General features: G+C 39.2%; 1 protein-coding gene across 1 annotated transcript in view; it reads left to right on the forward strand.

Annotated features, from left to right (window-relative positions):
• Nucleotides 1-15149, forward strand: part of LOC138319783 (papilin-like) — a 266069-nt gene that overhangs the window by 48558 nt on the left and 202362 nt on the right. The window contains exon 4 of the mRNA XM_069262918.1: nt 626-770. Coding sequence (XP_069119019.1) covers nt 626-770 — 145 coding nt within the window. The remainder of the gene's footprint in view (nt 1-625; nt 771-15149) is intronic.

Genomic DNA, 15149 nt, shown 5'->3' on the forward strand with positions numbered 1-15149 from the left:
GGATCCCTCCCCTGTGTCTGTCATTAGATCTTTGGATCCCTCCCCTGTGTGTGCTATTAGACCCTTGGATCCCTCCCCTGTATCTGCCATTAGACCCCTTGGATCCCTCCCCTGTGTCTGTCATTAAACCATTGGATACCCCCCCCTGTGTCTGCCATTAGACCCATTGGCTCCCTCCCTGTGTCTGTCATTAGATCATTGGATCCCTCCCATGTGTCTGCCATCAGACCTTCAAGAAACTCCACTGTATTTGGCAATTGATTCCTCTTTGATTCTTCCATTGTGTCCTGCTATATTTCATACCATATGAGGCACAATCAATCACACATACACAAAATACTAATCTTTTTGTTGCTTTCATTATTAGTCAGTGTATTTTTCATTTTAATAACATTATTTCATAACATCAAAAAGGATTCTATTAAATCTATTTACTATTCTATTGTATACAAAATGCAAAGAAAGGAAAACTTACTATTCTGATTATAAAGGGAAATAAATATGCATTATAAACCAACACCTCTGGCAAAAACATTCCACTATGATGCAAAGAATATCTATGGTGTTATACATTTGTATAAGGTGATATGTGTTTCATTAGACATTTTGTGTTAAATAATTACAGGTATCCAGTTGCGTCAAGTGTCCTGTATAGACTTAAATACAAGACAGATGGTAGATAAGTCGTTCTGTAACAGAGGTATCCAGCCCACACACAGACAGAGGTGCAGTAACGGGCCCTGTACTAACCAGCACATAGAGAATTCTGTGTAAGTTATAAGTCTGTAGAGGGTGCTGTGTAAGTTATAAGTCTGTAGAGGGTGCTGTGTAAGTTATAGGTCTGTAGAGGGTGCTTTGTAAGTTATAGGTCTGTAGAGGGTGCTGTGTAAGTTATAGGTCTGTAGAGGGTGCTTTGTAAGTTATAGGTCTGTAGAGGGTGCTGTGTAAGTTATAAGTCTGTAGAGGGTGCTGTGTAAGTTATAAGTGTGTAGAGGGTGCTGTGTAAGTTATAAGTGTGTAGAGGGTGCTGTGTAAGTTATAAGTGTGTAGAGGGTGCTGTGTAAGTTATAAGTCTGTAGAAGGTGCTGTGTAAGTTATAAGTGTGTAGAGGGTGCTGTGTAAGTTATAAGTGTGTAGAGGGTGCTGTGTAAGTTATAAGTGTGTAGAGGGTGCTGTGTAAGTTATAAGTGTGTAGAGGGTGCTGTGTAAGTTATAAGTGTGTAGAAGGTGCTGTGTAAGTTATAAGTGTGTAGAGGGTGCTGTGTAAGTTATAAGTCTGTAGAGGGTGCTGTGTAAGTTTTAAGTGTGTAGAGGGTGCTGTGTAAGTTATAAGTGTGTAGAGGGTGCTGTGTAAGTTATAAGTGTGTAGAGGGTGCTGTGTAAGTTATAAGTGTGTAAGGGTGTGCTGTGTAAGTTATAAGTGTGTAGAGGGTGCTGTGTAAGTTATAAGTGTGTAGAGGGTGCTGAGGGTGCTGTGTAAGTTATAAGTGTGTAGAGGGTGCTGTGTAAGTTATAAGTGTGTAGAGGGTGCTGTGTAAGTTATAAGTGTGTAGAGGGTGCTGTGTAAGTTATAAGTGTGTAGAGGGTGCTGTGTAAGTTATAAGTGTGTAGAGGGTGCTGTGTAAGTTATATAAGTGTGTAGAGGGTGCTGTGTAAGTTATAAGTGTGTAGAGGGTGCTGTGTAAGTTATAAGTGTGTAGAGGGTGCTGTGTAAGTTATAAGTGTGTAGAGGTGCTGTGTAAGTTATAAGTGTGTAGAGTGTGCCTGTGTAAGTTATAAGTGTGTAGAGTGTGCCTGTGTAAGTTATAAGTGTGGTAGAGTGTGCCTTGTAAGTTATAAGTGTGTAGAGGGTGCTGTGTAAGTTATAAGTGTGTAGAGTGTGCCTTGTAAGTTATAAGTGTGTAGAAGGTGCTGTGTAAGTTATAAGTGTGTAGAGGGTGCTGTGTAAGTTATAAGTGTGTAGAAGGTGCTGTGTAAGTTATAAGTGTGTAGAAAAAGGGTGCTGTGTAAGTTATAAGTGTGTAGAAGGGTGCTGTGTAAGTTATAAGTGTGTAGAGGGTGCTGTGTAAGTTATAAGTGTGTAGAGGGTGCTGTGTAAGTTATAAGTGTGTAGAGGTGCTGTGTAAGTTATAAGTGTGTAGAGGTGCTGTGTAAGTTATAGATATGTTGTAGATGACAGTACCCTGGTAAGTTATATGTGTAGTGACAGTACCCTGGTAAGTTATCATGTGTAGTGACAGTACCCTGGTAAGTTATATGTTGTAGTGACAGTACCCTGGTAAGTTATATGTGTAGTGACAGTACCCTGGTAAGTTATATGTTGTAGTGACAGTACCCTGGTAAGTTATATGTTGTAGAGACAGTACCCTGGTAAGTTATATGTGTAGTGACAGTACCCTGGTAAGTTATATGTTGTAGTGACAGTTACCCTGGTAAGGTATATGTTGTAGTGACAAGTACCCTGGTACGTGTATATTGTCAGTAGTGTGACAGTACCCTGGTAAGTTATATGTGTAGTGACTGTACCCTGGTAAGTTATATGTGTAGTTGACAGTACCCTGGTAAGTTATATGTTGTAGTGACAGTACCTCTGGTAAGTTATATGTTGTAGTGACAGTACCCTGGTAAGTTTATATGTTGTAGTGAAAGTACCCTGGTAAGTTATTATGTTGTAGTGACAGTACCCTGGTAAAGTTATATGTTGTGTGACAGTACCTGGTAAGTATTTATGGTGTATGTGTAGTAAAAAAAACCCAAGACAGTACCCTGGTAAGTTATATGTTGTAGTGACAGTACCCTGGTAAGTTATATGTTGTAGTGACAGTACACACATATTTTGTCGATGACAGTACCTGGTAAGTTATATGTGTAGTGACAGTACCCTGGTAAGTTATATGTGTAGTGACAGTACCCTGGTAAGTTATATGTTGTAGTGACAGTACCCTGGTAAGTTATATGTTGTAGTGACAGTACCCTGGTAAGTTATATGTGTAGTGACAGTACCCTGGTAAGTTATATGTTGTAGTGACAACAGTACCCTGGTAAGTTATATGTTGTAGATGACAGTACCCTGGTAAAGTTATAGTTCCATGTAGATGTGACAGTACCCTGGTGTTATATGTTGTAGTGACAGTACCCTGGTAAGTTATATGTTGTAGTGACAGTACCCTGGTAAGTTATATGTTTGTAGTGACAGTACCCTGGTAAGTTTATATGTTGTAGTGACAGTACCTGGTAAGTTATATGTTGTTAGTGACAGTACCCTGGTTAAGTTATATGTTGTAGTGACAGTACCATGGTAAGTTATATTGTGTAGTGACAGTACCCTGGTAAGTTATATGTTGTAGTGACAGTACCCTGGTAAGTTATATGTTGTTAGTGACAGTACCCTGGTAAGTTATATGTGTAGTGACAGTACCCTGGTAAGTTATATGTGTAGTGACAGTACCCTGGTAAGTTATATGTTGTTAGTGACAGTACCCTGGTAAGTTATATGTTGTAGTGACAGTACCCTGGTAAGTTATATGTTGTAGTGACAGTACCCTGGTAAGTTATATGTTGTAGTGACAGTACCCTGGTAAGTTATATGTTGTAGTGACAGTACCCTGGTAAGTTATATGTTGTAGTGACAGTACCCTGGTAAGTTATATTTGTGTGACAGTACCCTGTTGTAGTGTGACAGTACCCTGGTAAGTTATATGTTGTAGTGACAGTACCCTGGTAAGTTATATGTGTAGTGACAGTACCCTGGTAAGTTATATGTTGTAGTGACAGTACCCTGGTAAGTTATATGTTGTAGTGACAGTACCCTGGTAAGTTATATGTGTAGTGACAGTACCCTGGTAAGTTATATGTGTAGTGACAGTACCCTGGTAAGTTATATGTTGTAGTGACAGTACCCTGGTAAGTTATATGTTGTAGTGACAGTACCCTGGTAAGTTATATGTTGTAGTGACAGTACCCTGGTAAGTTATATGTTGTAGTGACAGTACCCTGGTAAGTTATATGTTGTAGTGACAGTACCCTGGTAAGTTATATGTGTAGTGACAGTACCCTGGTAAGTTATATGTTGTAGTGACAGTACCCTGGTAAGTTATATGTTGTAGTGACAGTACCCTGGTAAGTTATATGTTGTAGTGACAGTACCCTGGTAAGTTATATGTGTAGTGACAGTACCCTGGTAAGTTATATGTTGTAGTGACAGTACCCTGGTAAGTTATATGTGTAGTGACAGTACCCTGGTAAGTTATATGTGTGTAGTGACAGTACCCTGGTAATAGTTATAGTTATATGTGTAGTGACAGTACCCTGGTAAGTTATATGTTGTAGTGACAGTACACCTGGTAAGTTATATGTGTAGTGACAGTACCCTGGTAAGTTATATGTTGTAGTGACAGTACCCTGGTAAGTTATATGTTGTAGTGACAGTACCCTGGTAAGTTATATGTGTAGTGACAGTACCCTGGTAAGTTATATGTTGTAGTGACAGTACCCTGGTAAGTTATATGTGTAGTGACAGTACCCTGGTAAGTTATATGTTGTAGTGACAGTACCCTGGTAAGTTATATGTGTAGTGACAGTACCTGGTAAGTTATATGTGTGTAGTGACAGTACCCTGGTAAGTTATATGTTGTAGTGACAGTACCCTGGTAAGTTATATGTTGTAGTGACAGTACCCTGGTAAGTTATATGTTGTAGTGACAGTACCCTGGTAAGTGTTATATGTTGTAGTTGACAGTACCCTGGTAAGTTATATGTTGTAGTGACAGTACCTGGTAAGTTATATGTTGTAGTGACAGTACCCTGGTAAGTTTATATGTGTAGTGACAGTACCCTGGTAAGGTATATGTTGTAGTGACAGTACCCTGGTAAGTTATATTGTTGTGTAGTGACAGTACCCTGGTAAGTTATATGTTGTAGTGACAGTACCCTGGTAAGTTATATGTTGTAGTGACAGTACCCTGGTAAGTTATATGTTGTAGTGACAGTACCCTGGTAAGTATATATGTGTAGTGACAGTACCCTGGTAAGTTATATGTGTAGTGACAGTACCCTGGTAAGTTATATGTGTAGTGACAGTACCCTGGTAAGTTATATGTTGTAGTGACAGTACCCTGGTAAGTTATATGTGTAGTGACAGTACCCTGGTAAGTTATATGTGTAGTGACAGTACCCTGGTAAGTTATATGTTGTAGTGACAGTACCCTGGTAAGTTATATGTTGTAGTGACAGTACCCTGGTAAGTTATATGTTGTAGTGACAGTACCCTGGTAAGTTATATGTTGTAGTGACAGTACCCTGGTAAGTTATATGTTGTAGTGACAGTACCCTGGTAAGTTATATGTGTAGTGACAGTACCCTGGTAAGTTTATATGTTGTAGTGACAGTACCCTGGTAAGTTATATGTTGTAGTGACAGTACCCTGGTAAGTTATATGTTGTAGTGACAGTACCCCTGGTAAGTTATATGTGTAGTGACAGTACCCTGGTAAGTTATATGTGTAGTGACAGTACCCTGGTAAGTTATATGTGTAGTGACAGTACCCTGGTAAGTTATATGTTGTAGTGACAGTACCCTGGTAAGTTATATGTTGTAGTGACAGTACCCTGGTAAGTTATATGTTGTAGTGACAGTACCCTGGTAAGTTATATGTTGTAGTGACAGTACCCTGGTAAGTTATATGTTGTAGTGACAGTACCCTGGTAAGTTATATGTGTAGTGACAGTACCCTGGTAAGTTATATGTTGTAGTGACAGTACCCTGGTAAGTTATATGTTGTAGTGACAGTACCCTGGTAAGTTATATGTGTAGTGACAGTACCCTGGTAAGTTATATGTTGTAGTGACAGTACCCTGGTAAGTTATATGTTGTAGTGACAGTACCCTGGTAAGTTATATGTTGTAGTGACAGTACCCTGGTAAGTTATATGTGTGTAGTGACAGTACCCTGGTAAGTTATATGTGTAGTGACAGTACCCTGGTAAGTTATATGTGTAGTGACAGTACCCTGGTAAGTTATATGTGTAGTGACAGTACCCTGGTAAGTTATATGTGTAGTGACAGTACCCTGGTAAGTTATATGTGTAGTGACAGTACCCTGGTAAGTTATATGTTTGTAGTGACAGTACCCTGGTAAGTTTATAGTGTTGGTAAGTTAGTGTAGTGACAGTACCCTGGTAAGTTATATGTGTAGTGACAGTACCCTGGTAAGTTATATGTGTAGTGACAGTACCCTGGTAAGTTATATGTTGTAGTGACAGTACCCTGGTAAGTTATATGTGTAGTGACAGTACCCTGGTAAGTTATATGTGTAGTGACAGAACCCTGGTAAGTTATATGTTGTAGTGACAATACCCTGGTAAGTTATATGTTGTAGTGACAATACCCTGGTAAGTTATATGTTGTAGTGACAGTACCCTGGTAAGTTATATGTGTAGTGACAGTACCCTGGTAAGTTATATGTTGTAGTGACAGTACCCTGGTAAGTTATATGTTGTAGTGACAGTACCCTGGTAAGTTATATGTTGTAGTGACAGTACCCTGGTAAGTTATATGTTGTAGTGACAGTACCCTGGTAAGTTATATGTTGTAGTGACAGTACCCTGGTAAGTTATATGTTGTAGTGACAGTACCCTGGTAAGTTATTATATGTGTAGTGACAGTACCCTGGTAAGTTATATGTTGTAGTGACAGTACCCTGGTAAGTTATATGTGTAGTGACAGTACCCTGGTAAGTTATATGTTGTAGTGACAGTACCCTGGTAAGTTATATGTTTGTAGTGACAGTACCCTGGTAAGTTATATGTGTAGTGACAGTACCCTGGTAAGTTTATGTTGTAGTGACAGTACCTGGTAAGTTATATGGTAGTGACAGTAGTAAGATATGTTGTAGTACCCTGGTAAGTTATATGTTGTAGTGACAGTACCCTGGTAAGTTATATGTTGTAGTGACAGTACCCTGGTAAGTTATATGTGTAGTGACAGTACCCTGGTAAGTTATATGTGTAGTGACAGTACCCTGGTAAGTTATATGTTGTAGTGACAGTACCCTGGTAAGTTATATGTTGTAGTGACAGTATCCTGGTAAGTTATATGTTGTAGTGACAGTACCCTGGTAAGTTATATGTGTAGTGACAGTACCCTGGTAAGTTATATGTGTAGTGACAGTACCCTGGTAAGGTATATGTGTAGTGACAGTACCCTGGTAAGTTGATATGTGTGTAGTGACAGTACCCTGGTAAGTTATATGTTGTAGTGACAGTACCCTGGTAAGTTATATGTGTAGTGACAGTACCCTGGTAAGTTATATGTTGTAGTGACAGTACCCTGGTAAGTTATATGTTGTAGTGACAGTACCCTGGTAAGTTATATGTTGTAGTGACAGTACCCTGGTAAGTTATATGTTGTAGTGACAGTACCCTGGTAAGTTATATGTTGTAGTGACAGTACCCCTGGTAAGTTATATGTTGTAGTGACAGTACCCTGGTAAGTTATATGTTGTAGTGACAGTACCCTGGTAAGTTATATGTGTAGTGACAGTACCCTGGTAAGTTATATGTGTAGTGACAGTACCCTGGTAAGTTATATGTTGTAGTGACAGTACCCTGGTAAGTTATATGTGTAGTGACAGTACCCTGGTAAGTTATATGTTGTAGTGACAGTACCCTGGTAAGTTATATGTTGTAGTGACAGTACCCTGGTAAGTTATATGTGTAGTGACAGTACCCTGGTAAGTTATATGTGTAGTGACAGTACCCTGGTAAGTTATATGTTTGTAGTGACAGTACCCTGGTAAGTTATATGTTGTAGTGACAGTACCCTGGTAAGTTATATGTTGTAGTGACAGTACCCTGGTAAAGTTATATGTTGTAGTGACAGTACCCTGGTAAGTTATATGTTGTAGTGACAGTACCCTGGTAAGTTATATGTTGTAGTGACAGTACCTGGTAAGTTATATGTTGTAGTGACAGTACCCTGGTAAGTTATATGTGTAGTGACAGTACCCTGGTAAGTTATATGTTGTAGTGACAGTACCCTGGTAAGTTATATGTGTAGTGACAGTACCCTGGTTAATGTTGTTAGTACCTGGTGTGTAGTGACAGTACCCTGGTAAGTTATATGTTGTAGTGACAGTACCCTGGTAAGTTATATGTTGTAGTGACAGTACCCTGGTAAGTTTATATGTTGTAGTGACAGTACCCTGGTAAGTTATATGTTGTAGTGACAGTACCCTGGTAAGTTATATGTGTAGTGACAGTACCCTGGTAAGTTATATGTTGTAGTGACAGTACCCTGGTAAGTTATATGTTGTAGTGACAGTACCCTGGTAAGTTATATGTGTAGTGACAGTACCCTGGTAAGTTATATGTTGTAGTGACAGTACCCTGGTAAGTTATATGTTGTAGTGACAGTACCCTGGTAAGTTATATGTTGTAGTGACAGTACCCTGGTAAGTTATATGTGTAGTGACAGTACCCTGGTAAGTTATATGTTGTAGTGACAGTACCCTGGTAAGTTATATGTTGTAGTGACAGTACCCTGGTAAGTTATATGTGTAGTGACAGTACCCTGGTAAGTTATATGTTGTGTAGTGACAGTACCCTGGTAAGTTATATGTTGTAGTGACAGTACCCTGGTAAGTTATATGTTGTAGTGACAGTACCCTGGTAAGTTATATGTGTAGTGACAGTACCCTGGTAAGTTATATGTGTAGTGACAGTACCCTGGTAAGTTATATGTGTAGTGACAGTACCCTGGTAAGTTATATGTGTAGTGACAGTACCCTGGTAAGTTATATGTGTAGTGACAGTACCCTGGTAAGTTATATGTGTAGTGACAGTACCCTGGTAAGTTATATGTTGTAGTGACAGTACCCTGGTAAGTTATATGTTGTAGTGACAGTACCCTGGTAAGTTATATGTGTAGTGACAGTACCCTGGTAAGTTATATGTGTAGTGACAGTACCCTGGTAAGTTATATGTTGTAGTGACAACCCTGGTAAGTTATATGTTGTAGTGACAGTACCCTGGTAAGTTATATGTTGTAGTGACAGTACCCTGGTAAGTTATATGTTGTAGTGACAGTACCCTGGTAAGTTATATGTGTAGTGACAGTACCCTGGTAAGTTATATGTTTGTAGTGACAGTACCCTGGTAAGTTATATGTTGTAGTGACAGTACCCTGGTAAGTTATATGTTGTAGTGACAGTACCCTGGTAAGTTATATGTGTAGTGACAGTACCCTGGTAAGTTATATGTGTAGTGACAGTACCCTGGTAAGTTATATGTGTAGTGACAGTACCCTGGTAAGTTATATGTGTAGTGACAGTACCCTGGTAAGTTATATGTTGTAGTGACAGTACCCTGGTAAGTTATATGTGTAGTGACAGTACCCTGGTAAGTTATATGTTGTAGTGACAGTACCCTGGTAAGTTATATGTGTAGTGACAGTACCCTGGTAAGTTATATGTGTAGTGACAGTACCCTGGTAAGTTATATGTTGTAGTGACAGTACCCTGGTAAGTTATATGTGTAGTGACAGTACCCTGGTAAGTTATATGTTGTAGTGACAGTACCCTGGTAAGTTATATGTTGTAGTGACAGTACCCTGGTAAGTTATATGTTGTAGTGACAGTACCCTGGTAAGTTATATGTTGTAGTGACAGTACCCTGGTAAGTTATATGTGTAGTGACAGTACCCTGGTAAGTTATATGTTGTAGTGACAGTACCCTGGTAAGTTATATGTTGTAGTGACAGTACCCTGGTAAGTTATATGTTGTAGTGACAGTACCCTGGTAAGTTATATGTGTAGTGACAGTACCCTGGTAAGTTATATGTGTAGTGACAGTACCCTGGTAAGTTATATGTGTAGTGACAGTACCCTGGTAAGTTATATGTTGTAGTGACAGTACCCTGGTAAGTTATTATGTTGTAGTGACAGTACCCTGGTAAGTTATATGTTGTAGTGACAGTACCCTGGTAAGTTATATGTTGTAGTGACAGTACCCTGGTAAGTTATATGTGTAGTGACAGTACCCTGGTAAGTTATATGTTGTAGTGACAGTACCCTGGTAAGTTATATGTTGTAGTGACAGTACCCTGGTAAGTTATATGTTGTAGTGACAGTACCCCTGGTAAGTTATATGTTGTAGTGACAGTACCCTGGTAAGTTATATGTGTAGTGACAGTACCCTGGTAAGTTATATGTTGTAGTGACAGTACCCTGGTAAGTTATATGTGTAGTGACAGTACCCTGGTAAGTTATATGTGTAGTGACAGTACCCTGGTAAGTTATATGTGTAGTGACAGTACCCTGGTAAGTTATATGTGTAGTGACAGTACCCTGGTAAGTTATATGTGTAGTGACAGTACCCTGGTAAGTTATATGTTGTAGTGACAGTACCCTGGTAAGTTATATGTTGTAGTGACAGTACCCTGGTAAGTTATATGTTGTAGTGACAGTACCCTGGTAAGTTATATGTTGTAGTGACAGTACCCTGGTAAGTTATATGTTGTAGTGACAGTACCCTGGTAAGTTATATGTTGTAGTGACAGTACCCTGGTAAGTTATATTTGTAGTGACAGTACCCTGGTAAGTTATATGTTGTAGTGACAGTACCCTGGTAAGTTATATGTTGTAGTGACAGTACCCTGGTAAGTTATATGTTGTAGTGACAGTACCCTGGTAAGTTATATGTTGTAGTGACAGTACCCTGGTAAGTTATATGTTGTAGTGACAGTACCCTGGTAAGTTATATGTTGTAGTGACAGTACCCTGGTAAGTTATATGTTGTAGTGACAGTACCCTGGTAAGTTATATGTTGTAGTGACAGTACCCTGGTAAGTTATATGTGTAGTGACAGTACCCTGGTAAGTTATATGTTGTAGTGACAGTACCCTGGTAAGTTATATGTTGTAGTGACAGTACCCTGGTAAGTTATATGTTGTAGTGACAGTACCCTGGTAAGTTATATGTGTAGTGACAGTACCCTGGTAAGTTATATGTTGTAGTGACAGTACCCTGGTAAGTTATATGTTGTAGTGACAGTACCCTGGTAAGTTATATGTGTAGTGACAGTACCCTGGTAAGTTATATGTGTAGTGACAGTACCCTGGTAAGTTATATGTGTAGTGACAGTACCCTGGTAAGTTATATGTTGTAGTGACAGTACCCTGGTAAGTTATATGTGTTGTAGTGACAGTACCCTGGTAAGTTATATGTTGTAGTGACAGTACCCTGGTAAAGTGTATATACCTGGTGTATATTGTAGTGACAGTACCCTGGTAAGTTATATGTTGTAGTGACAGTACCCTGGTAAGTTATATGTTGTAGTGACAGTACCCTGGTAAGTTATATGTGTAGTGACAGTACCCTGGTAAGTTATATGTTGTAGTGACAGTACCCTGGTAAGTTATATGTGTAGTGACAGTACCCTGGTAAGTTATATGTGTTTGTAGTGACAGTACCCTGGTAAGTTATATGTGTATGACAGTACCCTGGTAAGTTATATGTTGTAGTGACAGTACCCCTGGTAAGTTATATGTTGTAGTGACATACCCCTGGTAAGTTATATGTTGTAGTGACAGTACCCTGGTAAGTTATATGTTGTAGTGACAGTATCCTGGTAAGTTATATGTTGTAGTGACAGTACCCTGGTAAGTTATATGTTGTAGTGACAGTACCCTGGTAAGTTATATGTTGTAGTGACAGTACCCTGGTAAGTTTATATGTTGTAGTGACAGTACCCTGGTAAGTTATATGTTGTAGTGACAGTACCCTGGTAAGTTATATGTTGTAGTGACAGTACCCTGGTAAGTTATATGTTGTAGTGACAGTACCCTGGTAAGTTATATGTTGTAGTGACAGTACCCTGGTAAGTTATATGTGTAGTGACAGTACCCTGGTAAGTTATATGTTGTAGTGACAGTACCCTGGTAAGTTATATGTTGTAGTGACAGTACCCTGGTAAGTTATATGTTGTAGTGACAGTACCCTGGTAAGTTATATGTTGTAGTGACAGTACCCTGGTAAGTTATATGTTGTAGTGACAGTACCCTGGTAAGTTATATGTGTAGTGACAGTACCCTGGTAAGTTATATGTTGTAGTGACAGTACCCTGGTAAGTTATATGTGTAGTGACAGTACCCTGGTAAGTTATATGTTGTAGTGACAGTACCCTGGTAAGTTATATGTTGTAGTGACAGTACCCTGGTAAGTTATATGTGTAGTGACAGTACCCTGGTAAGTTATATGTTGTAGTGACAGTACCCTGGTAAGTTATATGTGTAGTGACAGTACCCTGGTAAGTTATATGTTGTAGTGACAGTACCCTGGTAAGTTATTTGTTGTAGTGACAGTACCCTGGTAAGATATATGTGTAGTGACAGTACCCTGGTAAGTTATATGTTGTAGTGACAGTACCCTGGTAAGTTATATGTGTAGTGACAGTAACCTGGTAAGTTATATGTTGTAGTGACAGTACCCTGGTAAGTTATTATGTGTAGTGACAGTACCCTGGTAAGTTATATGTTGTAGTGACAGTACCCTGGTAAGTTATATGTTGTAGTGACAGTACCCTGGTAAGTTATATGTTGTAGTGACAGTACCCTGGTAAGTGACAGGTATATATGTTGTAGTGACAGTACCCTGGTAAGTTATATGTTGTAGTGACAGTACCCTGGTAAGTTATATGTTGTAGTGACAGTACCCTGGTAAGTTATATGTTGTAGTGACAGTACCCTGGTAAGTTATATGTTGTAGTGACAGTACCCTGGTAAGTTATATGTTGTAGTGACAGTACCCTGGTAAGTTATATGTTGTAGTGACAGTACCCTGGTAAGTTATATGTTGTAGTGACAGTACCCTGGTAAGTTATATGTTGTAGTGACAGTACCCTGGTAAGTTATATGTTGTAGTGACAGTACCCTGGTAAGTTATATGTTGTAGTGACAGTACCCTGGTAAGTTATATGTTGTAGTGACAGTACCCTGGTAAGTTATATTTGTAGTGACAGTACCCTGGTAAGTTATATGTGTGTAGTGACAGTACCCTGGTAAGTTATATGTGTAGTGACAGTACCCTGGTAAGTTATATGTGTAGTGACAGTACCCTGGTAAGTTATATGTTGTAGTGACAGTACCCTGGTAAGTTATATGTTGTAGTGACAGTACCCTGGTAAGTTATATGTGTAGTGACAGTACCCTGGTAAGTTATATGTTGTAGTGACAGTACCCTGGTAAGTTATATGTGTAGTGACAGTACCCTGGTAAGTTATATGTTGTAGTGACAGTACCCTGGTAAGTTATATGTTGTAGTGACAGTACCCTGGTAAGTTATATGTTGTAGTGACAGTACCCTGGTAAGTTATATGTGTAGTGACAGTACCCTGGTAAGTTATATGTGTAGTGACAGTACCCTGGTAAGTTATATGTGTGTAGTGACAGTACCCTGGTAAGTTATATGTTGTAGTGACAGTACCCTGGTAAGTTATATGTTGTAGTGACAGTACCCTGGTAAGTTATATGTGTAGTGACAGTACCCTGGTAAGTTATATGTGTAGTGACAGTACCCTGGTAAGTTATATGTGTAGTGACAGTACCCTGGTAAGTTATATGTTGTAGTGACAGTACCCTGGTAAGTTATATGTTGTAGTGACAGTACCCTGGTAAGTTATATGTGTAGTGACAGTACCCTGGTAAGTTATATGTTGTAGTGACAGTACCCTGGTAAGTTATATGTGTAGTGACAGTACCCTGGTAAGTTATATATGTTGTAGTGACAGTACCCTGGTAAGTTATATGTGTAGTGACAGTACCCTGGTAAGTTATATGTTGTAGTGACAGTACCCTGGTAAGTTTATGTTGTAGTGACAGTACCCTGGTAAGTTATATGTTGTAGTGACAGTACCCTGGTAAGTTATATGTTGTAGTGACAGTACCCTGGTAAGTTATATGTTGTAGTGACAGTACCCTGGTAAGTTATATGTTGTAGTGACAGTACCCTGGTAAGTTATATGTTGTAGTGACAGTACCCTGGTAAGTTATATGTGTAGTGACAGTACCCTGGTAAGTTATATGTGTAGTGACAGTACCCTGGTAAGTTATATGTGTGTAGTGACAGTACCCTGGTAAGTTATTATGTGTTGTAGTGACAGTACCCTGGTAAGTTATATGTTGTAGTGACAGTACCCTGGTAAGTTATATGTTGTAGTGACAGTACCCTGGTAAGTTATATGTTGTAGTGACAGTACCCTGGTAAGTTATATGTTGTAGTGACAGTACCCTGGTAAGTTATATGTTGTAGTGACAGTACCCTGGTAAGTTATATGTTGTAGTGACAGTACCCTGGTAAGTTATATGTTGTAGTGACAGTACACTGGTAAGTTATATGTGTAGTGACAGTACCCTGGTAAGTTATATGTTGTAGTGACAGTACCCTGGTAAGTTATATGTGTAGTGACAGTACCCTGGTAAGTTATATGTGTAGTGACAGTACCCTGGTAAGTTATATGTTGTAGTGACAGTACCCTGGTAAGTTATATGTTGTAGTGACAGTACCCTGGTAAGTTATATGTTGTAGTGACAGTACCCTGGTAAGTTATATGTTGTAGTGACAGTACCCTGGTAAGTTATATGTTGTAGTGACAGTACCCTGGTAAGTTATATGTTGTAGTGACAGTACCCTGGTAAGTTATATGTTGTAGTGACAGTACCCTGGTAAGTTATATGTTGTAGTGACAGTACCCTGGTAAGTTATATGTTGTAGTGACAGTACCCTGGTAAGTTATATGTTGTAGTGACAGTACCCTGGTAAGTTATATGTGTAGTGACAGTACCCTGGTAAGTTATATGTGTAGTGACAGTACCCTGGTAAGTTATATGTTGTAGTGACAGTACCCTGGTAAGTTATATGTGTAGTGACAGTACCCTGGTAAGTTATATGTTGTAGTGACAGTACCCTGGTAAGTTATATGTTGTAGTGACAGTACCCTGGTAAGTTATATGTTGTAGTGACAGTACCCTGGTAAGTTATATGTTGTAGTGACAGTACCCTGGTAAGTTATATGTTGTAGTGACAGTACCCTGGTAAGTTATATGTGTAGTGACAGTACCCTGGTAAGTTATATGTGTAGTGACAGTACCCTGGTAAGT

Source organism: Argopecten irradians, chromosome 3 (assembly GCF_041381155.1).
Source record: "Argopecten irradians isolate NY chromosome 3, Ai_NY, whole genome shotgun sequence".
In the NCBI taxonomy this organism is placed as follows: Eukaryota; Metazoa; Mollusca; class Bivalvia; order Pectinida; family Pectinidae; genus Argopecten; species Argopecten irradians.